The sequence below is a fragment of the Nycticebus coucang genome, chromosome 9 (assembly GCF_027406575.1).
Source record: "Nycticebus coucang isolate mNycCou1 chromosome 9, mNycCou1.pri, whole genome shotgun sequence".
NCBI classification, from domain to species: domain Eukaryota; kingdom Metazoa; phylum Chordata; class Mammalia; order Primates; family Lorisidae; genus Nycticebus; species Nycticebus coucang.
Genome location: NC_069788.1, coordinates 76,025,458 through 76,039,828, shown reverse-complemented (window position 1 = coordinate 76,039,828; position 14,371 = coordinate 76,025,458). Strand labels below are relative to the sequence as shown.

General features: G+C 51.1%; 1 protein-coding gene across 1 annotated transcript in view; it reads right to left on the bottom strand.

The window, feature by feature from the left end:
* PXDC1 (PX domain containing 1) overlaps positions 1-11,886 on the bottom strand; it is a 29,053-nt gene extending 17,167 nt beyond the window's left edge. Inside the window, exon 1 of the mRNA XM_053601953.1 lies at positions 11,498-11,886. Within this exon, the coding sequence (XP_053457928.1) occupies positions 11,498-11,753 (256 nt within the window). The 5' untranslated portion in view covers positions 11,754-11,886. The remainder of the gene's footprint in view (positions 1-11,497) is intronic.
* Positions 11,887-14,371: the final 2,485 nt, after the last annotated feature.

Genomic DNA, 14,371 nt, shown 5'->3' with positions numbered 1-14,371 from the left:
TATACAGCATGTTTATCCCCATTTTATAAGATGTAAAGATATAATAATTTAACAATTTACAAATCCAGTTTATAATTCTTCTATCTTTGCCTTGATGACCTATCTTCAGCTACTTCTTTGATTTTAATTAGTGTTCCACTCTCGATCAGATTTATAACCTCCAAGGGTAACATTTATTAAGATAAATACATTCGGCTGTATCTTCTTTTTAGTGTGGCCAAATTTAGCAAGTAAGATCCAGGATATGTAGTTAAACAGGAATTTGAGGTAAACAATGAACAATTCAAACTTACACTAAAAACTTATTTACTGTTTATCTGAAATTCAAACTTAGATTTGTGCCCTGCCTTTTATTTGCCTGGCAACACACTCTTGCTTGCGACCCATTCTCCAGACCGAAGTAGAGGGAAACAGGCAGGAGCACCTGGTCTGGCCTCTGGAAACAGTGTGAGTACTTTACCTTGGTGCACAGACCCTCCTGGCCCTGACTTCTACCCACCCTTCTAGCTCTGTGTCCTGTGAAACACATCCTCATGCCAGCCCCACCAGCCAACATGACCCACACACAGTTGCATAGCACTGTCCACCTCTAGGCTTGAGTGCAGGAAAAGTCCACCCTGGTGAAGGCCACCTGCTCTTTGACAGTGGGAGCTGGTCCTGCCTCTGGGCCCCCAGATAACCCATCTGAACTTCTGCAGCCTTCACCATTCTGCACAGTGACTGTGCATTGACCATGGGTCTCCTGTGGGAATGTGAGGGTGAGGCGGTGTCTTGGGCTCTATTACCAGGAGCCAGCACAGTGCCTGCCACACACAAGGGACCTGATAGTCACTGGCTGGCTACTGATGAAACAAGCTTGCATCAGAGAAGACAGATGACAAACATTAGTTACCTTATTGGGTGTTTGCTCCAGCTTGCCCTCGAGTCGTAGCCCCAGCCTGATCCCAGGCAGGACAAATAGCCAGCTGATTCCTAGGTTAGGGGTCTCACAGGAGAGAGCTGCTTGAGGGCCAAGTGGCACTGAGACTACTGAGCCCTTGTGGTTCAACTGCATTTGTGGAAATGTGCAGAGCCATAATGCTGCTTTTCTCTGTTTTTATGTTTCTAAATGGAAGCCAAACAGTGCTCCTTGGAAATGTAAACATTCTTAAAGACCAAACAAAAGGAGGCTGAGAAAAATTAAATAGGGAAAGAGAAGATGCTGGAATCCCTCTGTGCAAGTACAGAAATGACAGCTCATTATTTTCTAAGCTCTGGGCTTTCAGTTAGGGGCATGTTTATCCTTCAACTCCCCATCCTGGGTCAGGTGTGGTGACTCACACCTATAAGCCCATGACTTTGGCAAATTGCAGAAGGATTACTTGAGCCCAGGAGTCCAAGACCAGCCTGGAAAACATGGCAAAACCCCATCTCTACAAAAAATTTAAAAATTAGCTGAGTATGGCGGGCTAGCCTGTGGTTCTAGCTACATGGGATGAGGGAGGGTTGCTTGAGCCCAGGAGTTTGAGGTTGCAGTGAGCTATGGCACCACTGCGCTCTGGCCTGGGCAACAGACCGAGACCCTGTCTCATAAATAAATAAATAATCCTCCATCCTGGCTCCTGGGTGACAATCTGGCTGGAGTCTGCATGAGCTTTATTAAGGGCTATCTCTGAGAACTCTGTCCATCTGACAGACAAGGAACACTGGCCCCTTTTCCAGGAGGAGCCACTACTGGACCATGAAGTAATAGATTTGTTGAACTGACTGAAACCATCTGGTAATTAGCACAACTGGGCTCCTATTGTTTCAGCTGCAACCATCTGTGCTGCAGACAGAGCTGGGAACAGCATGAACCAGTAGGGCTGCCCCCTCCCAATGGAGACTTCCTCCAGAAAGCACCCCGGTGCTTCCCCACTCCAGTTAGGGCACCTAAGAGTCATGAGCCAAGGGGCTTCAGACAGTCCAGCCTTCTTAAAACACCAGAGTTCAGGGTGGCACCTGTGGCTCAAAGGTAGGGCACCAGCCCCATATACTGGAGGTGGTGGGTTCAAACCTGGCCCTGGCCAAAAACTGCAAAAAAAAAAAAACCAAAACACCGAAGTTCACATTTCCCTTCTCTCCAGGGTCCTGAACATCAATTGTTTTTAAATTTTTTTCCACCAAACGGATGAGTGTATTTAATGTGGAAGGAAAACACTTAAAAAAAAAAACTGTACTGTGGGGTCACAGTGCAGAAATGAAATAAATCTTCATTGCGAAATTTCTATTTGTCTCACACTCACTGGGGTTTCTCAATTTCACAGCTGGTGAAAACCTCAAACACCTGCTGCCAATGCCAAAAATGACAAATTCTCCAAGTGATACATCCCTGAGTGGTGAGGTTCCGAGCAGAATCTTCATCTGAGACACGGCTTTACTTTTCAGGGACAGACTGTGAGTCCAGAAGTACTGTTACCTCCGAAACAAAATGAGTGTAGTTATGCATTTGAGTTTCTTTCTATGCTACCTGTTGTACTTTTCCTTTAGGATTCAAGTGCTTTGGCTTTTAATGGCTAGCATAGCTTTTCCAAATGTCACTTGTTGGGCGGTGCCTGTGGCTCAGTCGGTAAGGCACCGGCCCCATATACCGAGGGTGGCGGGTTCAAACCCGGCCCCGGCTGAACTGCAACCAAAAAATAGCCAGGCGTTGTGGCAGGCGCCTGTAGTGCCAGCTACTTGGGAGGCTGAAGCAAAAGAATCGCTGAAGCCCAGGAGTTGGAGGTTGCTGTGAGCTGTATGATGCCATGGCACTCTACTAAGGGCCATAAAGTGAAACTCTGTCTCTACAAAAAAAAAAAACCAAAAAACCAAATGTCACTTGTTTGCCATAAGCAACAATTTTAAGCCTCATTTATTAAAATGTGCTTAAACGCAATCATTTAGGATCATCTAAAAATTTTGACTTTCATATTCCAAATATCGTTGATAGCATAATTCCAACTCCCTTTTACTATCTGACATCATAAGGATAAACAATTGCAAGGTTGCAAATTCCATGGGAGGAACGTTAGAAGGAAACCAAAGCCTCTTGAGTAGGAGGCTGTCGTTCCAATAAATGCCAGAAGGAGGCGCGAGCACTCTTTGGAAGCGGCAAAATTTGGTTCGCTACAATCCACATTTAAGAAAATTAACTCAGAAGAATTCACAGCTCTCAAAAATTATTCTAATTTCTGTTAAGGTATGATCACTAAAATAATCTCAACTTTAAAAATTTCACTGTACATAATTTGTGACATGAGAATGTTACCTAGATTTAGCCCAGTTAAGAACTTGAAACTGGAAAATTGGGCCAACTGTCCACACATCTGGGGGCTAAGTATCAGCCTGGAGCAGCCAGTGTGCCCTTTCTCCCTCCTAGAGGAGTTTTTTTCTTGGAAACTGAGAATACCAAATGTTTTTGCCAGTTTTGGAATTGGCTGCTTTCTGCAAACACAAACACCCTGATTTATTCTTAGAACCAAAACTGAACATGCCGGTCTCAGCACAAAGATCTGTCAGTGAGAGCAAACATAAACAAATGCGGTTACCTAATCCCAGAAACCAGGGTCCAGAGCCCCCCTTTTTGGGGGAAATGGAGGCTTTGGGCTGACCACTTCTGGTAACTGTCCCAGGCTTCTTCAGCAGAGGCCTCTGGTAGTCTGACTCTAACTCAAGTGCTTCTTGTTGCTGTCATTCTCGAAATAAAGCCCAGATGCTGCCTGGGTCCACTGGGGGAAAGCACATTAAGGAATGCCCATTACCCAAGAATGGGCCTCTCTTAGAAGGAAGCTGTCCGGCTGGCACACAATAGACAGCCCTGGAGAAATTTTCTACCAAGTGAAAATTGAGTCAACTAATGAATCACATTTAAATGGTTTCTTTTCCATTTAACAAATGTGTCTCTCCACATACTGTGCACAGATGCCTGCTGCTTGGCTTAAGGGTGGAATGCATTAGTCCTGCGCTGCGTAAGAAACTTGTATTCCGTTCAAGATTGAGTGTGATACATATTATAGAAACAAAATATCTTAGGTTCCTTTAGGAAAACTCAAAGTACCTGTTTTATAAATAAAAATACTGAAGACAGTAAGAAATAAGCTTATCATTCTTTGCATAATTAGCCCAATGGAAGTTCTAACTCCTGGACAACTGAGGCTGCTCTTTGCTACATGAGACTCCCATGTCTCCCACCCTGGGGTATCGCACAGTACCGGGAGTATGGCCTATGCTGGCATCAGGACAAAACACCTCTCCTCCCACACTCCCACTTGGTGACACACCCTGCACAGTGACTGCCCACAGTCACCACGAGGTGGGAAGGAGACCCACGGTCCTTCCTCTTCTACATCTTCTTGAGAGTGAAAACCAGGCAGAGAGTGCAGCAGGAAGAGCCAGAAGAGGGAGAAAGAGAACACTCTGAGGGCCCAGGAAGGAGCTGGATGAAGCCCGTCTTCCTTTCCTCCCCTGTGGCTGCTGCTTCCGGCACCCAGGTGCCTCCTCGAGTGAATCAGGCCTTTTTTACCGGAGTGAGGAGGAAGCAGTCAACTTCCACTTCCTGATCTTTGCTCTGCTTTTCCTGTAATCCTTCCTTCTCCAGCCCCCTTCATTATTCTCCCTCCCCACTAAACACCAAATCCCCTTCTTAAACTTTAGAATCAACATTTTAAAACAGCCATTCACTTAGCCAATCTGTCTGGAAGCATCAAAGGTACCCAGGGATACCAGCCATTCTAAGCTGTCACAACAGGAAGGAAGCACTTCTTCACTCACTCTGCCCAAAGGACCCACGATGTCCTTCTCTGTGCCAGGCACACGTCAGGGCACACCACCATGGGCAGGACTCTGGCCTCCTGGTACCTTCATGCTAGCCGGGAGGGCAGGCAAGAGGCAAACACTGACCAGATGTCACCTGCCAGGCAAAGCCCAGGGGCTAGGAGGACGCAAAGCTGAGAACCCGCCCACCTCAGGCAGGAGGAGGCCTTCAGGGCGAGCAGAGGTAAGGAAGAGGGCAGGAGTGGGATGGGCACGTGGAGGCCCCAACAGCAGGCCAGGGCAAGGGGTGAGGAGAGCTGAGACCAGACAGGACAAGCAGGGCCTCAAATCGGGTTTGCCCACGAGGGGCAAGGGGCCCACGGCATCTCAGCCCATGGAGGTTCTGACCACAAGAGCTCTAGGCACTTGGCCATTCTATTTCTCAGGGTAATTCAGACTCTGGCCCCAGGATTCCAGGAACCCAAGCCTAATCCACACCCAGTACCAAATTCTGGTTTCCAGACCAACAAAGCCACAGGCCCGGTCTGTAGGGCTCCCACTGAAGTCCAGGGGCAACCCCTCCTTTGTGGGTTCTCTCTTTGGCCAGGGCAGGAGGCACCCTGAGGGCAATGGGGGCTATACCTGGAAAGGATGCTGTTGGGGGCAGTGGGTGGGCCCACGGGCAGGCCAGCCCCACGAGGCAGCTGCTACTCTTGGAGCCAGCCTCCTTGCTCTCCTGCTAGACTGCAACTTATGTTTCACGCTCAGTGCTGAGCACGTAAGGACACTACAGGTTTCAGTACTCACAACACCCCCACCATGCAGATATTATTGTCAATGCATCAAAATGCACCTGAGGCTTGAGGAACTGAGCCTGAAGTGACAAGGCAAGCGGCAAGTGATAAAGCCTGACTCTGATGCCCCACCCGTCTGGTATGTGCTTTCAGCCTGAGACTGGCCCCTCCCACTGAGACCTGGCTGTGTCCCCCGGTGGGTGATGCCCAAGCCTGTCCTCTCCCACTGAGACCTGGTTATGTCCCCAGGTAGGTGTCCCAATCTCACAGGGCCTCAATTTTCTTATTTGGGAAAAATAAAGTGTTACTGGTAGATGAAGAGTCATAACATTTAAAAATTTTAATTACAATTTCCTTCCTCCCTGCTCCCTTTCCACCCGCTGTCCAACTGCTGCCCATCATATATTTCCTACTAATCTAAGTCACATATCAGCAAAGGGTCACCCGGACATCTTGTTCTTAAAGCAAATGGGAAGAAAAACTTGCAGGTGTACGGCAGCCAAAGAGCTATGTGGAGTGCACAGTCCTTCCCTCTGGGGTGGGTGTGCAGGGCATGGGCTGCAGAACAATGTCACCACACCTATTGTGTGCTCTGCAGGATGTGACTGTGCTGCCACTGTTTTAGTGGCACAACCTTGAAGGACAGAACAGAGCACAGAACCCCTTGCCTCAAACATCCTCACGCCAAGGAGAGAACTCCCAACTAGGTGTTCTGAGGGGCTTCCCACGCCTGCTCTGTGACAAAGGAATCGTCTTTTCAGTGTCAACAACCAAATGTGGTGGGAAGCAATGTGCCCTAGAGTGTGCTACTGAACCACTTGTGCAAGTCTCCTGCTCCAAATGGGAGGTGAACTCCGTGTACCCTGGGCCCTCCAGGTACAGTCTGAGATCTGCGGTGACCACAAACCCAACACAGCCAGATGGTCGTTTATGGAGAAAGAAGAGGAACCCAGGAGCTATGGGAGAGGGAAATAGAATCTGGGGTGGGCAGCTGGGTGTGGATTTGGGAAAGAAAACCAACCAGAAAGAAGAGAGAGGAAGAGGAGGCTGTGTGCTAGTGGGTGGTCCTGCCAGCAGCCCCAGCAAGATGTCCCCAGGACAGGGGCAGCACACCACCCCAGATCAAGAGCCCTATATATGGAAGAGAGTCAGAAATAGGCCTGTGAGTCAGGATAGACTCAAATCCCCTGAGAAGTGAAAGCTTCCCCTGCTGGGGGGAGCAGAATGCCCCAGGTGAAGCCTTGCATGGTGCTTGGGCCACGGCAGAGGTGAAGGGCAGGCCCACCTGTCTGGGCAGAGATGGTGTCTCTGTGCCCCTGCTCTGCTGCCTGGGCCCAGCATACCCACTGATCATCTTTTAGCCACTAAGAAAGAGAAGGCAGTGGTTCTGCATCAAGTAGGGTTCTCCCCTTGTGTTTGGGGTTCGCACAGAGCTTCTCCCCTGACCATCCAGGTGAGAAAAGTGTGAGCAAGATCAGGCCCCAGGAATGGAATATACAATTTTTTAATTGTAATTTCTCTTGGGGCTGTGAAAGTCTGGTGGTCACATCTGTGTCCAGTCCTTCTTGGTAATATCCCAGATGCCTTAATCCCCTGGTACTCAAATCTTAATTCTAAAAAGCAACAATCTACTTGATGTAGATCAATGTCCTCAGTGCTGGTGGTGAACAAAGACAAGTGTCAGAGCCCTGCACACGGGCTGGCAATCACAGCCCTCACCCGCAGAGAAGGCTAACATGCTGCATTCTGAATTGGGTTCCTGCCCTGCAGGTCTCCCCATTGCAAAAATTGCTGCTTCACAGGCTGAACAGTCCGAGATCCTCCCCAGTGCTCCTTCACACCCCATATCTGGGGTGTGCCTCTGTGGCTGTCCATTAAGGCAAATCAGAGTTTGCTCACTTCTCCTACCTGCTCTGCTATGCCTGGCACAGGACCCCAGAACCTGCCTCCCTGATCCCCATTCTCCTCTGATCTTTCTCAGCACAGCAGCTGAATTTGAGTTAGATCAAATCACACCACTGCTCAGAGCCCTCCAGTGCCAACCACCATCTACCTTGCAGCTCAGCACTCCCCACTCCAGCCTCTACGGTTTCCTGGCTCCTCAGATGCACAGGCACATGCTGGCCCCAGGATCTTTGCACTTGTTCTCCCTTCTACCCAGAATGCTCTACCGTAGGCATGCACTGGCTTGCTTCCTCCTTTCCTTCAGGTCTCTATTCAAAGGTCACCTGTCAGTCAGATCACTGCTGGTCACCCTATCTAAAAGAGGAACCCCTCCTTTGCCCCTAGCAAGTCATAGACTTTTTCTTGCTTTCTTATTTTCCTTCTAAACATTTATCATCATCTAACATGTTTTTACTTCTTTATTTTATTATTGGATTTCTCCCAACCATAAAATAACAATCACCAAGACAGGGATGCTCTTGGTCTGTTTTGTTCACTGCCATGTCCCTAGCACCTAGAACAGTGCCTGGCATGTGGCAGGGACTCAGTGAATCTTTGGTGGAACAAATGAACATAAAACCAAAACATTGACTGCATAGCAACCAAGAACCAAAGATCGCCTGATGAGCTGTGGAAGCAGTATCTGTTGTCACCGTGACCAGGCCAACTCAGACATCACAAGGCCTGAAATAGGTAGTATAAAGAAAAAAAATTGAAAAATCCAGGAGCCTCAGTCAATTAGGGAAAGTCTGCATGCTTATGTTTTAAACTGTAAACCATTCTAGATATGAGAGATATAAATAAAGAGTAACCCTGAACCGGGTTAAGTATTGCATTGAGGGGATTTAAATTAAGACTCAGGCCCACTTGTGTTAAGAGTGCAGAAAAAGAAGGAAACATCTTGGTAATCCAGAGATAATATCCCCCAGGAAGCAGGTAGTTTCCTCCCACGGAGCGGTGGGATGAGAAAGTAAGTGGTGGTTTTTCAGACCCATATCAAGAAGAGGGTTAAGGTAGAAGTCCAAGAGTCTAAAGAAAGAGGCTGGAGGACAGAAGCTGGATAAGCCCTTAGGTCAGCCTCACCCTACCTCACCCAAATGGAAGGCCAGACAGGTATGCGAGTGCCTCCACCCCAGATAGGGGTTTAAATATCCCGGCAAATGAGTCACTGTGACACATACAAGGCCGATGGATGGCTGCCAAGCATAACACTACAGAGTGTGTGCAGAGAGAAAAAGCACAGTTCTCTCCATGTAAACATTCTCCCCTACTGCAATACTCCAGGGACCAGGAAAAAGGGCTCAGTATCCCTTTAATTGCCTGCAGATTCAAGAATGCAAGTGGGGGCCAAGGCTTGCACGCCCTCAAAGGGTACATAGTCAGACACTTACAAAAGTTGCCAGCCTGCTGCCAGCAGAAGCGCAGAAACCCAGATTTCCTCACAAAGATTTTCAATGAAACAAGAGAGTGCAAACCTAACGTAGCCCAGAAATAGTTCAGTAAATGTAAACTGGGGAATCTGATGGGGAATTATCCTGAGAAAAGCTGCCATCACCAAGACAGTACTATACACACATCTGGTTGTCTTTTATATTTATAGTTTATCCAGACATTTTTTTCATGCAAATAATAAATCTGCATAGAAATAAGGCAGAATCTTTTTTTATGTGACTGTGATACATTTTACTTAGCAAACAATTTCCCTGGACTTAAAAGGACCAAAGAAAGGCAAAGGACTTCCCCAACATTGCACAACAATACTAAAGTGTTGGTAGGCAGGGGCCAGCTTGCCTCCATCCAGAGAACCACAGCCTAGAATGCACACAGGACTTGAGGTCACCCTCCTCAGGTCCCAGCCCCCAGCATAGGCTGGGCTGGCCCTTACAGGGGGCCTCCTCTGGATAGCACTTGTCACTAGCCAAGGTAACATTTCCAAGAGTTCTATCCTGGGCTATGAGAAGGTCCTTTACACCCATCCCTGCCAACCCCCCCACTCTCAAGTCTACTCCCTCGTGCTGATTTTTGTTCCCCTTTAAGTACTCAATGGCAGCTATCACATCCCTTCTGAGTCTTCTTTTCTCCACAATAATCACTTCTTCCATGCTCTTGGTGCATCCACACGTCTGGACCCTGCACAACTTGCATGAACGCAAAAATCACAGAGCTGGGCATGTGCACCAGGAGTTCATCACACGCCCCCCCTCCCCCCCACCTGCTTCTGCTCCAGGTAAGATGCTTCACCTGAGCGTACCAAGGCACTGAATCCACATTCCTCTTCTCGTCTGGTCCACCAACCCCAGCCAGAAGCAGCTGATGCTGGCAGTAACAGTGATGACATTCGTGGAAGGCTTAGTGTTAGATAGACGCTGTACCATGTGTTTGAATCCTCACAAAGGACAGAAGCAATAGGAACGATGTTGCAGGTACAGCGCCACACAGGGGGGAGTCAATTGCAACCAGTCTGCCTGGGGTCATGGCTCAGCTGGGACACTGGACCAGTGAGGCCCAGAGCCTCATTCTGGAAAAAGTTACTGAATAAACCCTGTTCCTTCATGACGCTTTCCTGATTTGGGCATTCATTTGTTAAAGTAAAAATATCATAAAAATTGTGAATCCTAGGAAAACTGCTTCCATGCTTGAAATAACAGTAAACTATCTCGAGAACAGCTATATATGTGAGAATGCAGGGAGCAGAGGGAAGCCTGAAAGGCAGGTCTTCTCATTCAGGGCCCCAAACTCATTTGCTTTGGGAGGCTTTCCAAAGTATGTGTCTGCCAGAGGATGTGTCATGAGAACTGAGCTTAATTGTCCACATAATCCACACACTGGGTGGGGGACTGTCACCAGAGGAAAGCAGAGGTTATCTCAGACAGCCAGACAGGTGGCAAAGTAGACTTGGACCACCACCCGGACATCCTCCCATTCTGAATCTTCCACCCAACCTTCCAGGGGTCTTTGCTTAAAGGAAAACTGCAAAAAAGGAGACGCTTACCCTGGGCAAGTGTTCCTGATTTTCAGGGTCACATTGCCAGGAGTTGGGGGGGGAGGGTCCCTGCACAAAAGACCTACAGTCTTCCCTGCCCTCTTCTCCCCTCCTGGCCCTCTCAGGTGGCCCCTCTCCCCAACCTGGCACTCCACCCCCACATCTTCCTGTCTCAAGTTCATTCCCCCTCTCTGCCTAGCCTTTAAAGGGCAGCCACCCCAGGGCAGTAGGAAAAGGGAAGCCATCGCAGTTTCTGAGGACAAGACTCCAGGGAGCCAGGACCACGCACAAGGCCAAAGCGCAGGAGCTGGAGCTAATCAAACCCAAATGAGGCCCCAGCCCTGGGGTGGGACTCTGGGTCGTCCCAGGCAGCCGCAGGCGGGCGGCTCCCTCGCGATGAGGGGTGAGGAGCTGCCTGGCACCTCGCACTCGGGCTCCACTGTAGCCAAAGACCACGAGAGGCGTAGCCCCGCCCAGGGAGAACTCGGGGAGGAGGCTGCCAATGTTACCCCCAGTTCTGACATTGAAGTTAATTGGTCCCAAACGCTTCCCCAGTCACTCCTGCCGCCCGCTGGCCCTGTCTACCTGTCTATCCTGGGGAAGCGCCCACCATTCCGGGGCAGGGGGCTGCGCCGAGCCGACACTGGGTGCTACACTTCCACTGGTCATTCTTGGGTGCCCCCTCACAAGGTCACGCCTTCCTCTGAAAAGACTCATCCTTGGGGATGGTCAGGGCGTCTGTCCTGTTGGCTTAGCCCCTTTCCCACCCGTTCTCCTTCCTCCGCCGGGAATGCCACCGGGTTTCATAGGCCGGCTTCCAGTACTCCCTTCATTTGGGGGTGCGCGGTCTAAGTGTTCCCCATTCCGTGCCAAGGCGGAGGAGGGGTGCGCAGAGAAGTGGCAGTCTCGGTTTAAGTAACTTCCCGGCCTCGTTCCCTGCACTTACTTCAGAGCTCACACGCACCCACGTCCTTACCCCCCGGGATCCCCATCCACGGCGCCCCAGCGCCCCACGGCCCCGCACCTTGCCGCAGCGGCCCGTGCGCCAGCTCTGGCCGGTCCTCGGGGAAGGCGTCGCGGAGGCGCTGCCACAGGCGGCGCAAGTCGGAGAAGCTGCGGTGCAGGTAGAGCACGCTGCGGTCGGACCACTCGGTGCGGATCTCGAAGAACTCCTCCTCGTCGCCGCGCCGGCTCACGATGAGCCGGCGGATGCCGTTCACCCAGCAGCAGCGCACGAACATGTTCACCAGCGACGTGCCCTCAAACACCGCCGAGGCCATGCCGCGGGCCGCGCATACCCCCGCCGCCGGGGGCGCCCTCGGCCCCCGCCCGCGCCCCGATCCGGCCGAGGTCTGCCCGAGGACCGGGTCTGTGCTGGACTGGGGTCTCAGTCCGGGTCTCTCCGGCTCCGAGGTCCGTCCAAGGACCGGGTCTGTGCCGGACTGGGGTCTCAGTCCGGGTCTCTCCAATTCCAAGGTTCGTCCGGAGTCTGCCCGGGCACTCCCAGGACTCCGCGAGCGCCCGCGCTCGGAGCCGGTTGGGACAAGGCGCGCCGGCGGGTCCGGGCGGCGGCTTTATAAGACACTTCCCATCGCGGGCGGCGCGGTCGTCGACGTCGATACCAGGCCCGTCCGCCTCCCTCCCGCCTCCCGTGAACCGCGGGCCGCGCGCGGAGGGGGTTTCCTGGCCAGCCAAGCCCCGCGCCGCCTCCTCGGAGCCCGCGCCGCTGCAGCCGCCGGGACCCCGGGCAACAGGAGCGCGCGTCCCGCCCCTGCGCCCCCCGCGCCGCCTCCTCCCGCGGCCCCTGAGCCGCCGGTCGGTGACTGGACGAGACGCCGGGAAGGGAAGGCGGGGCGGGCGCCCTGCGCTCACGGGGGAGCTCGGTGGAGACTTTTTTTCTCTTTCCGTTTTGCGATCCTCGAGATCTCTCCGGTCTGGGAGCTGCACGCTCCGCCCGACCCCCCAGGGGGGCGGAACTGCAAGTCTCTGGGGGTCCCCAGTGGGGGCAACGTGGCCGGGGCCAGGGCTAGGGCCAGGCCGAGCGCCAGGCGTCTGGAGAGCGGGCCTCGCCCTGGTTTCCGCGCTGTCCGCTGCTCACCCCAAGCTGGGCCGGGCCCCGGGGACGAGACCCAGGCCGGCCCGCCCCACGTCCCCTCCATTCCCGGCGTCCCCGCCCCGCGTGCTCCCGCGCCCTCCCGCGCATTCCGGTCGTGCCTCAGCCAGACCAAGGCCAGAGTCGCGGCGGGACACACCGACCGCGGGGCCGGGCCGGGGAGGGGAGGGGGCTTCCCAGGAGGTCCGCCAGACAGCCAAGGGGCCATCCCCTATCTTGGGAGGTGGGACGGAACGCTCGTGGGAAAGGAGGTCTCCTCGGAAAGAGCGTCCCGGGGTGAGCCGGACGCCGTTTGCGAATTTGAGCAATTTCCGGAGCGAACTGGGGAAACTGCTCACATTGAAAACGGATTCACAGCCGTTACTTAGGCTGTGCCTAACTGAAAGATACATTTCTAAGGATAGTTTAAGAATTGCAAGTTAGTTCCAGAAGTGACTCGAGTGACCTCACATCGCTGTAGGCACGGGTGAGAGAGCAAAGGCGACCCCTACAGCCTTCGGAGCGTTCTGGAAAGACTCTCTCAAATCTGTCTCTCTCTCCCCAAAGCAGCCCGAAACACAGGCTGACAGCAGGTGTCCTGTCTCCTGGGACCCACATGTGCGCGCCCTCCCACACACACACAGACACTGATTTTTATTAAAACTGCGCCAGTGACTTGTGGATGTCATCTTCAAAGTTCTCCATCTGGGTTTACCTTCACCCCCATGTGTTGTTGGTCAGCCTCCCTTTTTGCCTTGAACTGAGGAGGAGAGGGCTCCACACTCTGGTGTCCCAACCCCCCGCGGTGGGCGGTTGATAAGTGCTGGGTGACTGACCCGAGGAGTCAGCGGAGGGGTGGAAGGGCAGAGGCGCCGCGAGCTCCACCTTCCCCACTCACCAGTAAAACCCCACTGAGGCCTTCTCTCCCCCACTCCACACCGCCTGGACACACCTTTCTATCGCTGCCCCCAGCTAAGCAAAGGGCCAGAATTAGGGCGCTTTTATGACTCTACTGTGTACATCTTTACTAGGAACAATCAGGTTATTGAGACAATAATGAGATCGTAAGTCTAAATCTCTTTGTATGACAAATATGGGCCCACTTAAATGTTAAAGTCTTCTCAGGTCTGTTGTCTTCTACACAACTTTCCTTTAAATCCTTTCTGGAAATAAGTGGGTTATGAAAAATCAAATATTAATAAAAAGGATGATTGCTAGAATACAGAAAAAAATCAGGACGTCATTCTCCTGTTGCCTAAAAGGCCTAACCTTGTGACACCATCCTTCAGGAAACACCATCTTTAATTATAAAGGAGAAAGTGTTTTCATATTCTCTTAATGTTTGTTTGTTTAAAGAGACCGGGAACTGGAGAAAACTAGATAGCCAGCTAAACATAAGTGCCCAGAGGTCGCTAATAACTACAGAAATTCGGATTAAAACAATGAACTGCTATTTTTTGACCACTGGACTGGTACATACTTTTAAAATCCATTAAAGAAAAATTATCCAAAATCTGGAAATAGAGCCAACAGGATAGTCATACTTGCAATGTGTGTCCTTTCAATGCCATAGTGAAACATTAAAAGGCCCAAGGATTACTTAATCTTCTAGTACACTATGGCATTGCTTAATGTTGCTGTTTGCTGTTAATGAAGGGCTAAAGCAGACCCTGTGACGATATATATTAATTTGTAGATTTGTGCCTGGTAGAAGTACAATAATTTTTGTTCCAAAGAAAAGATAACTATAAAAGTTATAATTTATTTTCCTATAGAACATTAATCATTCTTGTATCTAGCCTTGCA